The sequence below is a fragment of the Microchirus variegatus genome (genome assembly GCF_963457635.1).
Source record: "Microchirus variegatus genome assembly, chromosome: 14".
Lineage (NCBI taxonomy): Eukaryota > Metazoa > Chordata > Actinopteri > Pleuronectiformes > Soleidae > Microchirus > Microchirus variegatus.
This window is the reverse complement of record NC_139815.1, coordinates 21712602-21727357: the sequence shown is the minus strand read 5'-3', so window position 1 is coordinate 21727357 and position 14756 is coordinate 21712602. Positions and strand designations below refer to the sequence as shown.

At 43.2% G+C, this 14756-nt stretch overlaps 1 protein-coding gene across 1 annotated transcript in view; it reads right to left on the bottom strand.

Annotated features, from left to right (window-relative positions):
- Nucleotides 1–9152: 9152 nt before the first annotated feature.
- The window catches only part of tipin (timeless interacting protein), a gene marked incomplete at both ends in the record, with an annotated part of 6536 nt that continues 932 nt past the window's right edge, over nucleotides 9153–14756 (bottom strand). Inside the window, 5 exons of the mRNA XM_083900602.1 lie at nucleotides 9153–9415; nucleotides 9885–10091; nucleotides 10257–10320; nucleotides 10397–10519; nucleotides 10632–10707. Coding sequence (XP_083756728.1) covers nucleotides 9153–9415; nucleotides 9885–10091; nucleotides 10257–10320; nucleotides 10397–10519; nucleotides 10632–10707 — 733 coding nt within the window. The remainder of the gene's footprint in view (nucleotides 9416–9884; nucleotides 10092–10256; nucleotides 10321–10396; nucleotides 10520–10631; nucleotides 10708–14756) is intronic.

Here is a 14756-nt window from a genome sequence, read left to right as displayed (position 1 = left end):
ATGAGGTGAGTCTTCATTAACGTCCTTCATCTACGCTAGTGTTCATTCGAAGTCACATACAGGGATAAAAAAAAAAAGATGATTGTATTGTAAACTGTGACGCGAGCATGTGAGCACCAGCTTTTAATATGAATGACAAACCCAACCCAATGTGCTTGAGCAACGTGGGAACAACTCACCTTTGGGCATAAAGCAGGACAGTTCAATTATAAAAGCTGGACCACACTTTCAAACCGAATTATCAAAAAAATATAGGGCAAATATAAGCGAGGCCTATAAAGAACTATACACAATAATATATTTGTCATGTTTAACCCAGGTGCAACTCATACAATCAAAATATGTTGGGTATAGTGTATTGACTGTGATGCTAATGATGATAAGGTGTATGTTGGCATGAACTTGATCTAAAGTATTTTCTTTGTTTTGCTTTTTTCAGAATTGGCAAACAAACACTTACTGAAATCATGAAACACTTCGATGTGAATGGGGCAAGACCACGGGTTAGGAAGAATACCCCACCGCCACAGTCACCCAAGTTCATCGCCCGTGAACAGATCGAAAGTGCTGTGGAATTTATAAAAAACTATGCAGAAGACCATGCCATCATGCTGCCTGGCCGACTTCCTGGTCATATGGATTGGCACATGAAGCTGCTACCAACCAACGTGTCCAAGGCCTCACTGTGGCGTCTGTACATGAAGTCTGCGAAGGAGCTTGGTATGTGTAAACAATATATTTAATAAAAACAGTCACATGCTTCCAATGACCAGTAATAAAATATACTGATAATATTCATCTACTTTTCAGGGGAGCGTGCAGTTTGTAAATCAAGCTTCAAAGCACTGTGGAATCAGCTCCTCCCACACATCAGGAGCTCCATGCCACGCACAGCTCTCTGCGGGCAGTGCCAACAGAATAGCGAGCAGCTGGTGCGAAGTGCAAACCTCCCTGATGAGAGAAAGTCAGAAGCTGTCAAGAAGCAACAGGATCATCTCGCTCTTGTGCAAAAAGAGAGTGCTGTGTATGAGGAGATGACTGCTGCCTGCAGAAAGACTTGTGCCGACTCTCAGTTGTCTTTTGGACCCTCCCCACCAGCAAGCAAGAAGATCAGGATGCTCTACAATTTTGATTTTGGACAGCAGGTACTATTTATCCCATGTAATTCACCAATAAGAACAAAAGTGTTATGACTGTTATGAATAGACATAAACAGCTTCCATTATAGCTCATCCTTTTTTCCCCTCTGTCTTCTTCAGATGCACTTTCCCTCAAACCCTCTTCAGCCTGGGCCAATGTACTTCCTGACTCCACGGTCATGTGGCCTTTTTGGTGTTTCCTGTGAAGGGCTGCAAAAACAGGTGAATTTCCTGACCGATGAAGGCATGTCGTCAAGTAAGGGGAGCAATGAAGCCATCAGCTACATGCATCATTTCTTCGACAACTTTGGAGTTGGAGAAACTGACGTGGATCTTCACTGCGACAACTGCAGTGGGCTAAACAAAAACAGCTCCATGCTCTGGTACGGTGCCTGGCGGGTTGCACACAAGCTTCACTCCACGCTCAGCATGCACTTCCTGATTGTTGGCCACACTAAACTTGCCCCTGACTGTGGCTTTGGTCTAATCAAGCAAGCATTCATGAAGACCAGAGTCAACACTTTGGCAGACATCGCTAAGGTTGGTGTATTTTATTTGACTACTGTAAATATGTAAAACGTGCATTTGAAAGGTCATGAAAAGTAATAGATTTATCTCCATTGTGGTCCTTGTTGTCAACAGGTAGTGGAAAACAGCTCTCCCGAAAGCCGCCTCAATATTCCGCAGCTTGTCGTAGAGGCAGACGGCAGAGTGATGGTTAAGAACTTCGACTGGCAGACCCATCTGAGTCACTACTTCCGAAAGCTCCCACAGATCAAGAGTTATCAGCACTTCAGGTATTTATATTCAAACTACCACATTGTGTACATAAGAAAATAATATTGAATGGACATGATAGTGTTTCATGAGAAAACAGTGAGCCATGTTTTAAATATCCTATTGTGTGCTTCTATTCTGTCACAGCTTTGATGCCAACAGACCAGGTGTGGTGCTTGCGAGAACTCACATTGATGCAGAGCCTATGGAGTTTCAGCTGCTGCACAAACCAGGAGTTCTTCCCCCTGTTGACGGTCTTCCTCCTGTCTTGGCCCCAACTGGACTGACCGTGGACAGGCAGACATATCTGTTTGAAAAGATCAGGCCCTTTTGTTCTGACGATGCAAAAGACATCACATGTCCAGCACCAAATGTCACAGCACAGAAGGGTAAGCGGAAGAGGGTGTGATGTCACCATTCTGCTTGGACATGACTGTGTATCAGAGGACACATTCAAAACATTTAAAAGGACATAATCTTTTTTTGGATCAGCAAAATGGCAGACATTGCATTATATTTATTATCTGTAAACCTTTTTTTCTAATCCAAATGTTGATCATGTGAGACAAACTGTATTTGATATTAAATGATGATGTAGCAGCTGTTTTTGTGGACATTTTCATTAACTTTTTCCAAAGTTAAGGTCTATAAACATTAGGTGTTTGAAACAACAGTTTTAATGCACATTTTCAATAAAAGAAATGAAACCATACTTACAAGTTTTTATTCTTGGTGAGGCAAAGTTCACGTAATGAAGGTAACTTGTTCTCACGAAGAGCCTGTTTTGATAGTTGGTATTGTTGGAACCACTGGTCTTTGCATATAAACATGCTTCAATAAAGAACATCTATCATTTAAAACCTGTATTTACTCTGACTGCCGAAAGAAAGCTTGTTTGACAAAAATGCTACACTACAGAAGGGACCAGATTTAACAAAATGCTAAATAAAAGTTAGTCTGAAATGTCCCTGTAAATGAAAGTAATCTTGAAGAAACGTAATTGACAGCACTAAAGAACAACTCATTGTTTGTTACAGTTTTGATTTTAGCATTAAAACATTATCTCTCGGCCATATTATTCACATATCATATTATTATTCAGTAGGTAACTTCAGGTGTGACAGTAACTTTAACGTATCTTTGGGAGTTGGTCAAATAGAAATAAGATGACTTAATGAGTGAAGATGATTGATATCCTTTAATTTCAAAACAACACTATGTTTCTGACAGAAGAACAGATGAACAAGGAAAATGGCTCTTTACAAAAACTGCAAAAACGGAACACACATAAAACTAACAGTAGCTTGACACACCTTTTTTCGCTTTCATCCCCATTTTCACATCTGTTGCTGACTGGATGATCCGGGTTGATCATGAAGCTGGTTTCCTCCTCCTCATGCTGACTGGATTCAGCTGAAGGCTCAGAGTCTTTGTGAGGAGGCTGGCTCAGTGGCTGTGTCTCACTGATGATCGACTCCGGCTGTGGCTCCAACTTCTCTTTCTGGTTGTTAGATTTGATGAGGTTATTTTCAGAGGAGCAAGACATGGATTCATCAGCTGACGGTGCTGCATTAACACTGAGAATCTGAGGGATCAAGTGAAAAAAGACAAAAATGTTAAAATGTTCAAAGAATAACAAGAAGCGTATGTCCGCGTTGTCACTGTACAAACATGAAATCAGAATAGTTGGGATATTTGAACCTTGTTAAGTTTATAAATAAAACACGAGTTGAAATTATGAAGAAGCCACTCCATGCTTCACATAACAGTATTGGGGCCTGAAAGCCATAAACAGTGTATTTGAATTTTGGTCATTTAACACCAACACAAGCCTCAAAATGTCTAGATGTTTGGACTATTTTACTTATTTTAACCATAAATGGACCAGAAAATGTGAGTGCTTTTGCCCTTTTTTATGGAATAACTTTCAATATCTGGCAGTACTTTACAATTTATTGCATGTCAAAACACTACATTAACAATTTAAAATTAAGAAAAACAAAACGTTTTATTGAGAAAAAAACACTAGTTGTACATGAACATCAGATTGTGTGTGTTGAAAGTAACAATATAAATCATAAAAAAAAACAGGCCAAAAAAAGGAAACTGTACAGCCGTGTTTCGAACTCTCTCCTCTCTGTTGACAAAGACGCTGATTCGCTGGCTTCTTGTAACGGCGCGAGTGATTACCGTAATAACCACATGTTGACTTTGAAGTGCAACTTTGTAAATTACACTCCAGTCAAAGACGGTCTCTCTTCAGGAAACTTGAAGCAGATGGAGAAACTGTTTTTAATATGCGCACACTGTTAAATCTTGATTCTCTGGCAAAGACAGTTAAACTGATGGAATATCTTCACAAAACAGGAATATCCAATAGGATTTGATACGTTTCTTGTAGGACCTATTGACGAACAGTAGGGGCAGCAATACTCAATCGTTGCGTCTAGCCTGCCTAACCAAAGAAGAAGAAGAAGAGCAACTTCTCAGCTTTTAGAAACCGTTGGAATTTTTCCATGGATAGCACAAACTGTCGCATAATTACGGTAATGTGCTTCCGCAAATGTGACGTCTACAATACGCTAAGAGGATAAGCGGAAGTTACCGCTGGGAACCATGGATGTATAATATGAACATCCATGCTGGGAACACATGGATGTGTAAACACGGTTCCTACTGTAGTTGGGGGTTTGGTGATACCACAGTAAATTAGCATACAGAGTTTCTATGGCTATTCAAGTGCCCTGTTCTTTTTTAGGCCAATCAGCTGCACGTCGAAGAGGGACCTCATGGCTACTTAAGTAGCCGCCTCAGCATTTATTAGAGACTATCTACTGCTACTCGTAGAAGCTGTTTGCTTTCATCACTGAATGAATATGGACCAGGAACAACGCATCGCAGAAGAGCTAAATCGTGGCCGTTACAGCGCAAATCTTGAGCAGTACTTCTCCACCAAGACAGACGACGACGCCGATCTCACTTCTGGTTCTGAACCCGAAGAAGATGAAGAAATCGACGGAAGCGACTGTATTACACTGGACAACATCCCGAATCTATCGTTGACTTTAGCCGAAGTTGAAGATGAGGAAGAATCCGTCGGCCTCGCGGCGGAAGCGCTGCTGCAGCGGGATATATCAGACGCTATATCTGTTGTAACATTCGAAGGCGACAAAGAAAGAGAACTGGAGAAGATCCGTGCATTTGACTGTAAATGCTACGACAGAAGTAAGCAGGATTCTCTAGGCGGGACACTGTCGTGTAGCCGCAGACTTCCCACAGATCTCATGTACAACATACGGATGGATTCTTTAGCGGCCGAAAAACAGTGGCAGGACATGCGGATCATTGGACACCTCGAGGCGAACAGGCGTACAGTGGTGACTTCTCAGAAGACGACGTCCATGAAAAAGCCCGCGGTGAAAAGAAAGTCCCCCCGAACCACTTATGTGATCGGGGGCAACGAAGTCTGCAGGACTACTTTTCAGTTTCTTATGGGGTGAGTCTTCATTAACGTACTTCATCTACGCGCACAATGTTTTTAATCATAAACTTATATATTTTTATAAACTTTTTAGATTAGATTTATTTTAAACTGTAACGAGAGCATCTGCTATTAATACGAATAATAAACCAACCTGGTGTGCTTGAATACTGTGTGAATAACAACCGCTTCGGATTTAAAGCAGGGCGGTTCATTTACAAACTTAGCTGAGCCACATCACACCGAATTTCAATATAAAAAACTTGCGAAGGAGATCAATGCTACTGCAGGAACATTTGAGGGACAGTGAAAAGGCTGTTGTTTAGGTTGGGTGTAAAGTATTGACTGTGATGCTAATGACAGTAGTTAGTAACAACCTGAGTGGCAGTTTGGATGCATACACCCATTGTGAGGTGATAAGGTGTCTGTTCGCATGAACCATGATCTGAAACAAGTATTTTCTTTGTTGCAGAATTGGAAAAGACAAGCTGACCGAGATCATCAAGCACTTTGATGTGAATGGGGCAAGACCACGGGTTAGGAAGAATACCCCACCGCCACAGTCACCCAAGATTATCGCCCGTGAACAGAACGAAAGTGCTGTGGAATTTATTAAAAACTATGCAGAAGACCATGCCATCATGCTGCCTGGCCGACATCCTGGTCATATGGATTGGCACATGAAGCTGCTGCCAACCAACACGTCCAAAGCCTGTGTGTGGCATCTGTACATGAAGTCTGCGAAGGAGCTTGGTATGTGTAAACAATATATTTAATAAAAACAGTCAAATACTTCCAATGACCAGTAATAAAATATACTGATAATATTCGTCTACTTTTCAGGGGAGCGTGCGGTTTGTAAATCAAGCTTCAAAGCACTGTGGAATCAGCTCCTCCCACACATCAGGAGCTCCATGCCACGCACAGCTCTCTGCGGGCAGTGCCAACAGAATAGCGAGCAGCTGGTGCGAAGTGCAAACCTCCCTGATGAGAGAAAGTCAGAAGCTGTCAAGAAGCAACAGGATCATCTCGCTCTTGTGCAAAAAGAGAGTGCTGTGTATGAGGAGATGACTGCTGTCTGCAGAAAGACTTGTGCCGACTATCAGTTGTCTTTTGGACCCTCCCCACCAGCAAGCAAGAAGATCAGGATGCACTACAATTTTGATTTTGGACAGCAGGTACTATTTATCCCATGTAATTCACCAATAAGAACAAAAGTGTTACGACTGTTATGAATAGACATAAACGGCTTCCATTATAGCTCATCCTTTTTTCCCTCTGTCTTCTTCAGATGCACTTTCCCTCAAACCCTCTTCAGCCTGGTCCAATGTACTTCCTGACTCCACGGATATGTGGCCTTTTTGGTGTTTCATGTGAAGGGCTGCAAAAACAGGTGAATTTCCTGACAGATGAAGGCATGTCGTCAAGTAAGGGGAGCAATGAAGCAATCAGCTACATGCATCATTTCTTCAACAACTTTGGAGTTGGAGAAACTGACGTGGATCTTCACTGCGACAACTGCAGTGGGCTAAACAAAAACAGCTCCATGCTCTGGTACAGTGCCTGGCGGGTTGCACACAAGCTTCACTCCACGCTCAGCCTGCACTTCCTGATTGTTGGCCACACTAAACTTTCCCCTGACTGTGGCTTTGGTCTAATCAAGCAAGCCTTCATGAAGACCAGAGTCAACACTTTGGAAGACATCGCTAAGGTTGGTTTATTTTATTTGACTACTGTAAATATGTAAAATGTGCATTTTTAAAAGTCATGAAAAGTAATAGAATTATCTCCATTGTGGTCCTTGTTGTCAACAGGTAGTGGAAAACAGCTCTCCCGAAAGCTGCCTCAATATTCCGCAGCTTGTCGTAGCAGCAGACGGCAGAGTGATGGTTAAGAACTTCGACTGGCAGACCCATCTGAGTCACTACTTCAGAAAGCTCCCACAGATCAAGAGTTATCAGCACTTCAGGTATTTATATTTAAACTACCACATTGTGTACATAAGAAAATAATATTTAATGTACATGATGGTGTTTTTTATGAGAAAACAGTGAGCCATGTTTTAAATGTCCTATTGTGTGCTTCTATTCTGTCACAGCTTTGATGCCAACAGACCAGGTGTGGTGCTTGCGAGAACTCACATTGATGCAGAGCCTATGGAGTTTCAGCTGCTGCGCAAACCAGGAGTTCTTCCACCTGTTGACGGTCTTCCTCCTGTCCTGGCCCCACCTGGACTGACCGTGGACAGGCAGACATATCTGTTTGAAAAGATCAGGCCCTTTTGTTCTGACGAGGCAAAAGACATCACATGTCCAGCGCCAAAGGTCACAACACAGAAGGGTAAGCGGAAGAGGGTGTGATGTCACCATTCTGCCTGGACATGACTCTGTATCAGAGGACACATTCCAAACCACATTTAAAAGAATCTGGATACATTATTATGGATCAGTAAAATGGCAGACATGGCATTATATTTATTATCTGTAAACTTTTTTTTCTAATCCAAATGTTGATCATGTGAGACAAACTGTATTTGATATTAAATGATGATGTAGCAGCTGTTTTTCTGGACATTCTCATTAACTTTTTCCAAAGTTAAGGTCCATAGACATTAGGTGTTTGCAACAACAGTTTCAATGCACATTTTCAATAAAAGAAATGAAACCATACTTACAAGCTTTTATTCTTGGTGAGGCAAAGTTCAAGTATTGAAGGTATCTTGAAGGTATTGGTATTGTTGGAACCACTGGTCTTTGCATATAAACATGCTTCAATAAAGAACATCTATCATTTAAAACGGGTGTCGATCTAATTTTCACTGAGGGCCACATCAGCATAGTGGTTACCCTCAAAGGGCCAGATGTAACTGTCATATAGAATAAATGTAACCAAATATAATGTAAAATAAAGGTAACTACTCCGTAACATATTGATCAATAACTTTCTGTATTTATTGCTTATTCAACTTCACTCGTCGCATGATGCATATACAATGATGCACTGCGATCTAGTGGCGGTGCCATCACTTTGTGGGTAACACAATGTATTGTGGGAGATGTAGTTTATGGTCAACGCACACCTTAAAGCAGCATAGACCTCTTTTAAAACAGATTTTTAAGAACAATAAATCACTCGCGGGCCAGATAAAATGATGAGGCCTGTATTTACTTGGAGGTTAAGGTAACTTGTTCTCATGAAGAGCCTCTGTTTTGATAGTTGGTATTGTTGGAACAACTGGTCTTTGCATACAAACATGCTTCAATAAAGAACATCTATCATTTAAAACCTGTATTTACTTTGACTGCCCAAAGAAAGCCTGTTTGACAAAAATGCCTCAAACTAAAGCAGTTAACCAGTTTCAACAAAAGGCTAAATAAAAAGTTGGTCTGAACTGTCCCTGTAGATGAAAATAATCTTGAAGAAACGTCATTGACGGCACCAAAGAACAAATCATTGTTTGTTACAGTTTTGATTTTAGCATTAAAACATTATCTCTGGGCCATATTATTCACATCTCATATTATTATTCATTAGGTTAGTTCAGGTGTGACAGTAACTTTAATGTATCTTTGGGAGTTGGTCATTTAAATAGAAATAAGATAACTTAATGAGTGAAGATGATTGATACCCTTTAATTTCAAAACACTATGTTTCTGACAGAAGAACAGATGAACATAAGGAAAATGGCTCTTTAAAAAAACTACAAAAACAGTACACACACAAAACTAACAATAGCTTGACACACCTTTTTAGCTTTAATCCCCATTTTCACATCTGTTGCTGACTGGATGATCCAGGTTGATCATGAAGCTGGTTTCCTCCTCCTCATGCTGACTGGATTCAGCTGAAGGCTCAGAGTCTTTGTGAGGAGGCTGGCTCAGTGGCTGTGTCTCACTGCTGATCGACTCCGGCTGTGGCTCCAACTCCTCTTGCTGGTCGTTAGATTTGTTGAGGATATTTTCAGAGGAGCAAGACATGGATTCATCAGCTGACGGTGCTGTATCAACACTCTGAGAATCTGAGGGATCAAGCGAGAGGAGGAGAAATAAATGTCATGACAACTGTCTTTTTTTCCCCAATACAAAAAATATTCAAACGTTCAAAAGATATTGATGCACGTATGTCTGCATCGTCACTGTACAAACATGAAGTCAGAATATCTGGGATATAGGCAGAGGTGGAAAGTAATGATTTACTTGTGTTACTGTTTTTTGTGTACTTGTACTTTTTAAAGTCATTTTGAACAGTACATTGTCTGCACTTTAATTTGTAAAGGTACTTTTTTACTTTAATCTGAGTACATTTTTAGAGAGTAGAATATTTCAGTACTCTTTTCACCTCTGGATATAGGCCCTTGTGATGTCCACAATACAATGTGTGTTTTTAGTTTCTTACAGTCGTCACTAACAGTTTGTGACCAGCAAAACTTGTGTAAACAAAACAAAAAGAAAAGTTTTTTTTTTCTTTCAAGAGGAAACACCCCTCACCCGTTTGCTGCTGGTTGCGAGCCAGTCTCCTCTCCAGTGCTTGCTGGCGGTTCAGCTCCATGCGTCTGCGTTGCTCATCAGTCAGGGAAGGAGCAGCTGGAGCAGGAGTCGAGTGGACCAGGTTTGGTGCTTCATCAGCAAAGATTGTTCCATTGAACGGATCCGGATCATCAAACATTTGCAGTTCAGGTGCTGCCCCTTCTTCACCTACAGCAAAAATAAGTTTAAGTGCAACTGGTTTTATAAAAAATGAAGTGTTCACAACATGTCACCACTGTCCAAATATGAAGTCAGAATATCTGGGATATGGGACTTCACAATACAGATCATAATCACAATGATTAACACTGAAGATTGTTTTCAGTCTCTTACCATCTTTATCAGTAAAATCTTCATGTGTCAGTGGCATGTCCAGTCGAATCCTTTTGAGACAGGTCTATGAACACAGATATTTGAGTTGAATGGTAAAAATTAATCTGAAGAAATCTTAAGCACCAGCATCTTCGTCCCACCTGCACTTCCTTTTTTGCACCTAGTTTCTCAACTTTGTCAATAAAGTCATCAAACTGCAGTTTTGGGTACAACCTGTGGGCCCAGTTCTCCATCTTCTGCATTAGCAGCGACAGGTCTGCTGCCTAGTCATCAACATAAACATATACATCACATAGTTAAATATGTATGGATATAAATGAAGCTTCAGCCACCCAGCTGTTTGCTGCATTTTAGTGATCTAATGTCCATTCTTACCTCGTGTCCCTTGCCTTTAAAATGAATATCGTCAAACAGAGTTCGCAGAGCAGGAAGTCCCCTCTCTGAGATCAGTCTGAAGGAAAAATGCCACATTTAATTAAATTCCTAATTGTAATCAAAAACTAATCCATAAATAAACCTGAATTGATCAATTTCACGGCAACATCAGTTGGCTAACTTCCATCCTACATTTCATAGCGTTCTGGCTCATGACTGGATAAAGTTACTGGGTACTGGATACTGGGAAAGTTTATCCTAGACTTAGGCTGAATCCCAATTCCACCCCTTAGCCCTCCCCCTTCCCCCTACCCCTTGTTTTTGCGCGTTCATGTGAGGTGTAGGGCTGTCTCATTTCTCATAAGGGTTAAGATAAGATAAGATAAGATAAGATAGCTTTATTTATCCCACAGTGGGGAGAGAACAGGGTTTCAGCAGCTCCGTATACAGATTAACAATTACACAATGTTATAAAAACTGTACAAAGAAAGAAATAAGATAAGAGTGAATGTAAATAAGGTGCGTATTTGGTTCAGGTAAAAATAAGACAAATCTAGGCAGACAAGACAAACAGGACAACAACTGTAAACAATAACTAAACAGACCAGCTAAAGACAAGGAACAAAAACTGTAAACAATAACTTAACAGACCAGTAAAAAAACAAAAACTGTAAACAATAACTTAACAGACCAGTTAAAAACAAGAAACTGAACTGTAAACAATAAACTTAACAGACCAGTTAAACAACAAAAAAAACAAAAACTGTAACAATAACTTAACAGACCAGTTCAAAACAAAAACAACAAAACTGTAAACAATAGCTTAACAGACCAGTTAAAAAACGAAAAACAAAAAACTGTAAACAATAACATAACAGACCAGCTAAAAACGAGGAACAAAAACTGTAAACAATAACAGACTAATACAGCAGTGACACAAACATAGTTATTTGGTTTGCACACTGTTGTACAGACGGACAGCAGTAGGGATGAACGACCTGCGGAGCCGCTCCGTCCTGCACTTAGGGTGCATCAGTCTCTGACTGAAGGAGCTTCTCAAGGCCCCAACAGTCTCGTGCAGTGGGTGAGAGGTGTTGTCCATGATGGCCGATAGTTTGGCCAGTACCCTCCTCTCTTGGATGACCTCGATGGAGTCCAGGGGACAGCCACAGACCGAGCCGGCTTTTTTAATTATCCGATCTAGTCTGTTTTTGTCCCGCACAGAACAGCCCCCTCCCCAGCACACCACAGCAAACAGGACCACTGACGCAACCACAGTGTCGTAGAAAGTCCTCAGCAGTGTCCTGCTCACCCCAAAAGAGTGCAGTCTCCGCAAAAGATAAAGGCGACTCTGACCCTTCTTGTAGAGCGAGTCAGTGTTGTCAGTCCAGTCCAGTTTATTATTTAGGTGAACACCCAGGTACTTGTATGTTGTCACCCTCTCGATGTCCAGTCCCTGGATGTTCACCGGTGCAGTGATTTGCTTCTTTTTACTGAAGGTTACCACCATTTCTCTCGTCTTGCTGGCGTTGACAAGAAGGTGATTCTTCTCACACCAGCTGACAAAGTCCATGATAGACCTCCTGTATTCCTGGTCGCCGTCTCCTGACACACACCCCACAATGGCAGTGTCATCAGAGAACTTTTGGAGATGGCAGCTGTCTGTGGAATACCTGAAGTCCGATGTATATAGGGTGAAGAGGAAGGGTGAGAGCACAGTGCCTTGGGGGGCTCCCGTGCTGCAGACTAACGTGTCTGACACACAGTCCTGCAGCCTCACAAACTGGGGTCTGTCTGTGAGGTAGTTGGTGGTCCATGCAGCCAGCCGGTCGCTGACACCTGCTCTCTCCAGCTTCACCCTAAGCAGCGATGGTTGTATGGTGTTAAAGGCACTGGAGAAGTCAAAAAAGGTAATCCTCACGCTGTTTCCAGTGCCCTCCAGATGAGACAGGGACCTCTGCAGCAGGTAGATGATGGCATCATCCACCCCGATGCCAGGCTGGTACGCGAACTGCAGAGGGTCCATGTTTGGGCTCACCAGGGGGCGGAGGTGTTTGAGGATTATCCTCTCCAGTGTCTTCATGAGATGTGATGTTAGGGCCACGGGTCTGAAGTGGTTGGGTTCCTTGGGGCATGATGTCTTGGGGACAGGGACCACACAAGAAGTCTTCCACAGGGTGGGTACTCTCTCCAAGCTCAGACTCAGGTTGAAGATATAACAAACCACCTGGCAGAGCTGGTCTGCACAGTCCCTGAGGAGTCTGGGGCTGATGCCATCAGGACCCGTAGCTTTCCTGGCTTTTGTCTTTCTCAGCTGTGCTCTCACCTGATCCACTGTGGTCGTGAAGGGAGGAGAGGAGGGCAGCAGAGGTGGGGGAGGTGGTGGTGAGGGTCCTTGAGGTGGTGGTTGAGGTGTGGGAGGGGTGGGGGGTGTGAGCCTGAGAGGTGTTAATGGTGGTAGAGAGGGGAGGGGGACAGGAAGAAAAGGGGAGCTGGAAGTAGACAGGCTGGAGGGGGGAGGGATGAGACTGGTGTCAAACCTGTTGAAAAAGACATTAAGGTTGTTGGCCCAGTCTCTGTCACCAGGAGCAGGGTCCCTCGTCCTTACTTTGCCCTGTCCTGACATGGTTTTGAGTCCCCTCCAGACCTCCCTGGCGTTGTTATGTTCCAGGTGGTTCTCCATCTTCCTCCTATAAGTTGCCTTGCACTCCCTGATCTTCCTCTTCAGGTCCCTCTGCACTCTCCTCAGCTCCTCACGGTCTCCAGATCTAAAAGCTCTCCTCTTCTCCAGCAGCAGAGCTCTCATCTCAGAAGTTACCCAGGGCTTGTTGTTTGAAAAGCACCGCACCATTTTGGTAGGCACGGTGGTCTCCACACAGAAGTTTATGTACTCCGTGATGCAGTCAGTGACACTGTTTATGTCCTGTCCGTGTGGCTCACAGAGCACATTCCAGTCTGTGGTGTGAAAACAGTCCCTGAGTGCTTCACTTGTCTCCTCAGACCACAGCTTCACACTCCTTTTGGTGGGGGGGTGTTGTTTCACCATGGGGGTATAGACAGGGTGTAGGTGGACGAGGTTGTGATCTGAGCGACCCAGCGGGGGGAGGGGGGAGGAGGTGTAGGCACCCGCTGTGTTTGCATACAGCAGGTCCAGGGTTTTATTTTCTCTGGTGGGACAGTCCACGTATTGATGAAAGTTAGGGAGAGTGGCAGATAGGGAAACATGATTAAAATCCCCAGTGATGATGAAAAAGGCTTGGGGATGTGCTGTCTGTAGTTGGGACACAACACTGTGGAGAAGCTCGCAGGCAGCAGCAGCATTCGCAGAGGGAGGGATGTACACCGTCAGAGCAATGACGTGTGAGAACTCCCTCGGAAGATAGTATGGTCGAATGCTAACTGCTAGCAGCTCAATGTCCCTAGTACACCGCTGCTCCTTCACGTGAATGTGTCCCGGGTGGCACCACTTATTGTTCACAAACATCGCCAGTCCCCCGCCCTTCTTCTTACCACTCTCCCTTGTATTCCTGTCCGCTCGCACGAGTTGAAACCCCTCAAGTTGCGCCAGTGAGTCCGGGATGAGATCGGTCAGCCAAGTCTCCGTGAAATGAATGAGGCTGCACTCACGGTACTCCCGCTGTAGCTTCGTTAGCGCCGCAAGCTCCTCGAATTTGTTCTGAAGAGACCGCACGTTTCCCATGATGACAGATGGGAGGCTTGGTTTGTACCGTCGTCTCTTTTCACGGCGTTTGACTCCGGCTCTACATCCTCTCCGTCTCCTCCGTAGTTCAGCGGGAATGACCGGTCTCTCCGCGAGTCTTTAACGAGTCTAAGGGGTAGGGCCAAGCCGAAGGGCTACGTAGCCCTTGAAACGAAGCTTCCTCAGGACCACACTTGAAACGGAGGGCTTTGAGGAATTTCGCAGCTTCCGCCGCGTCACCTGTCAGCGAAGTTTGAAAGCTGGCCGTTAAAGACTCGCACAAATGTATTTTCAGTATTTTAATCACAACAGTCATGTGTAATGATTGTATTGTGGTCTTCTTCAATTGTCAACGATGTTTCTGAATCACTAGTCAAGTTTGTTTTGAATTACTAGCTAGTCGTAGCCGATGCTATCCCGGCGTT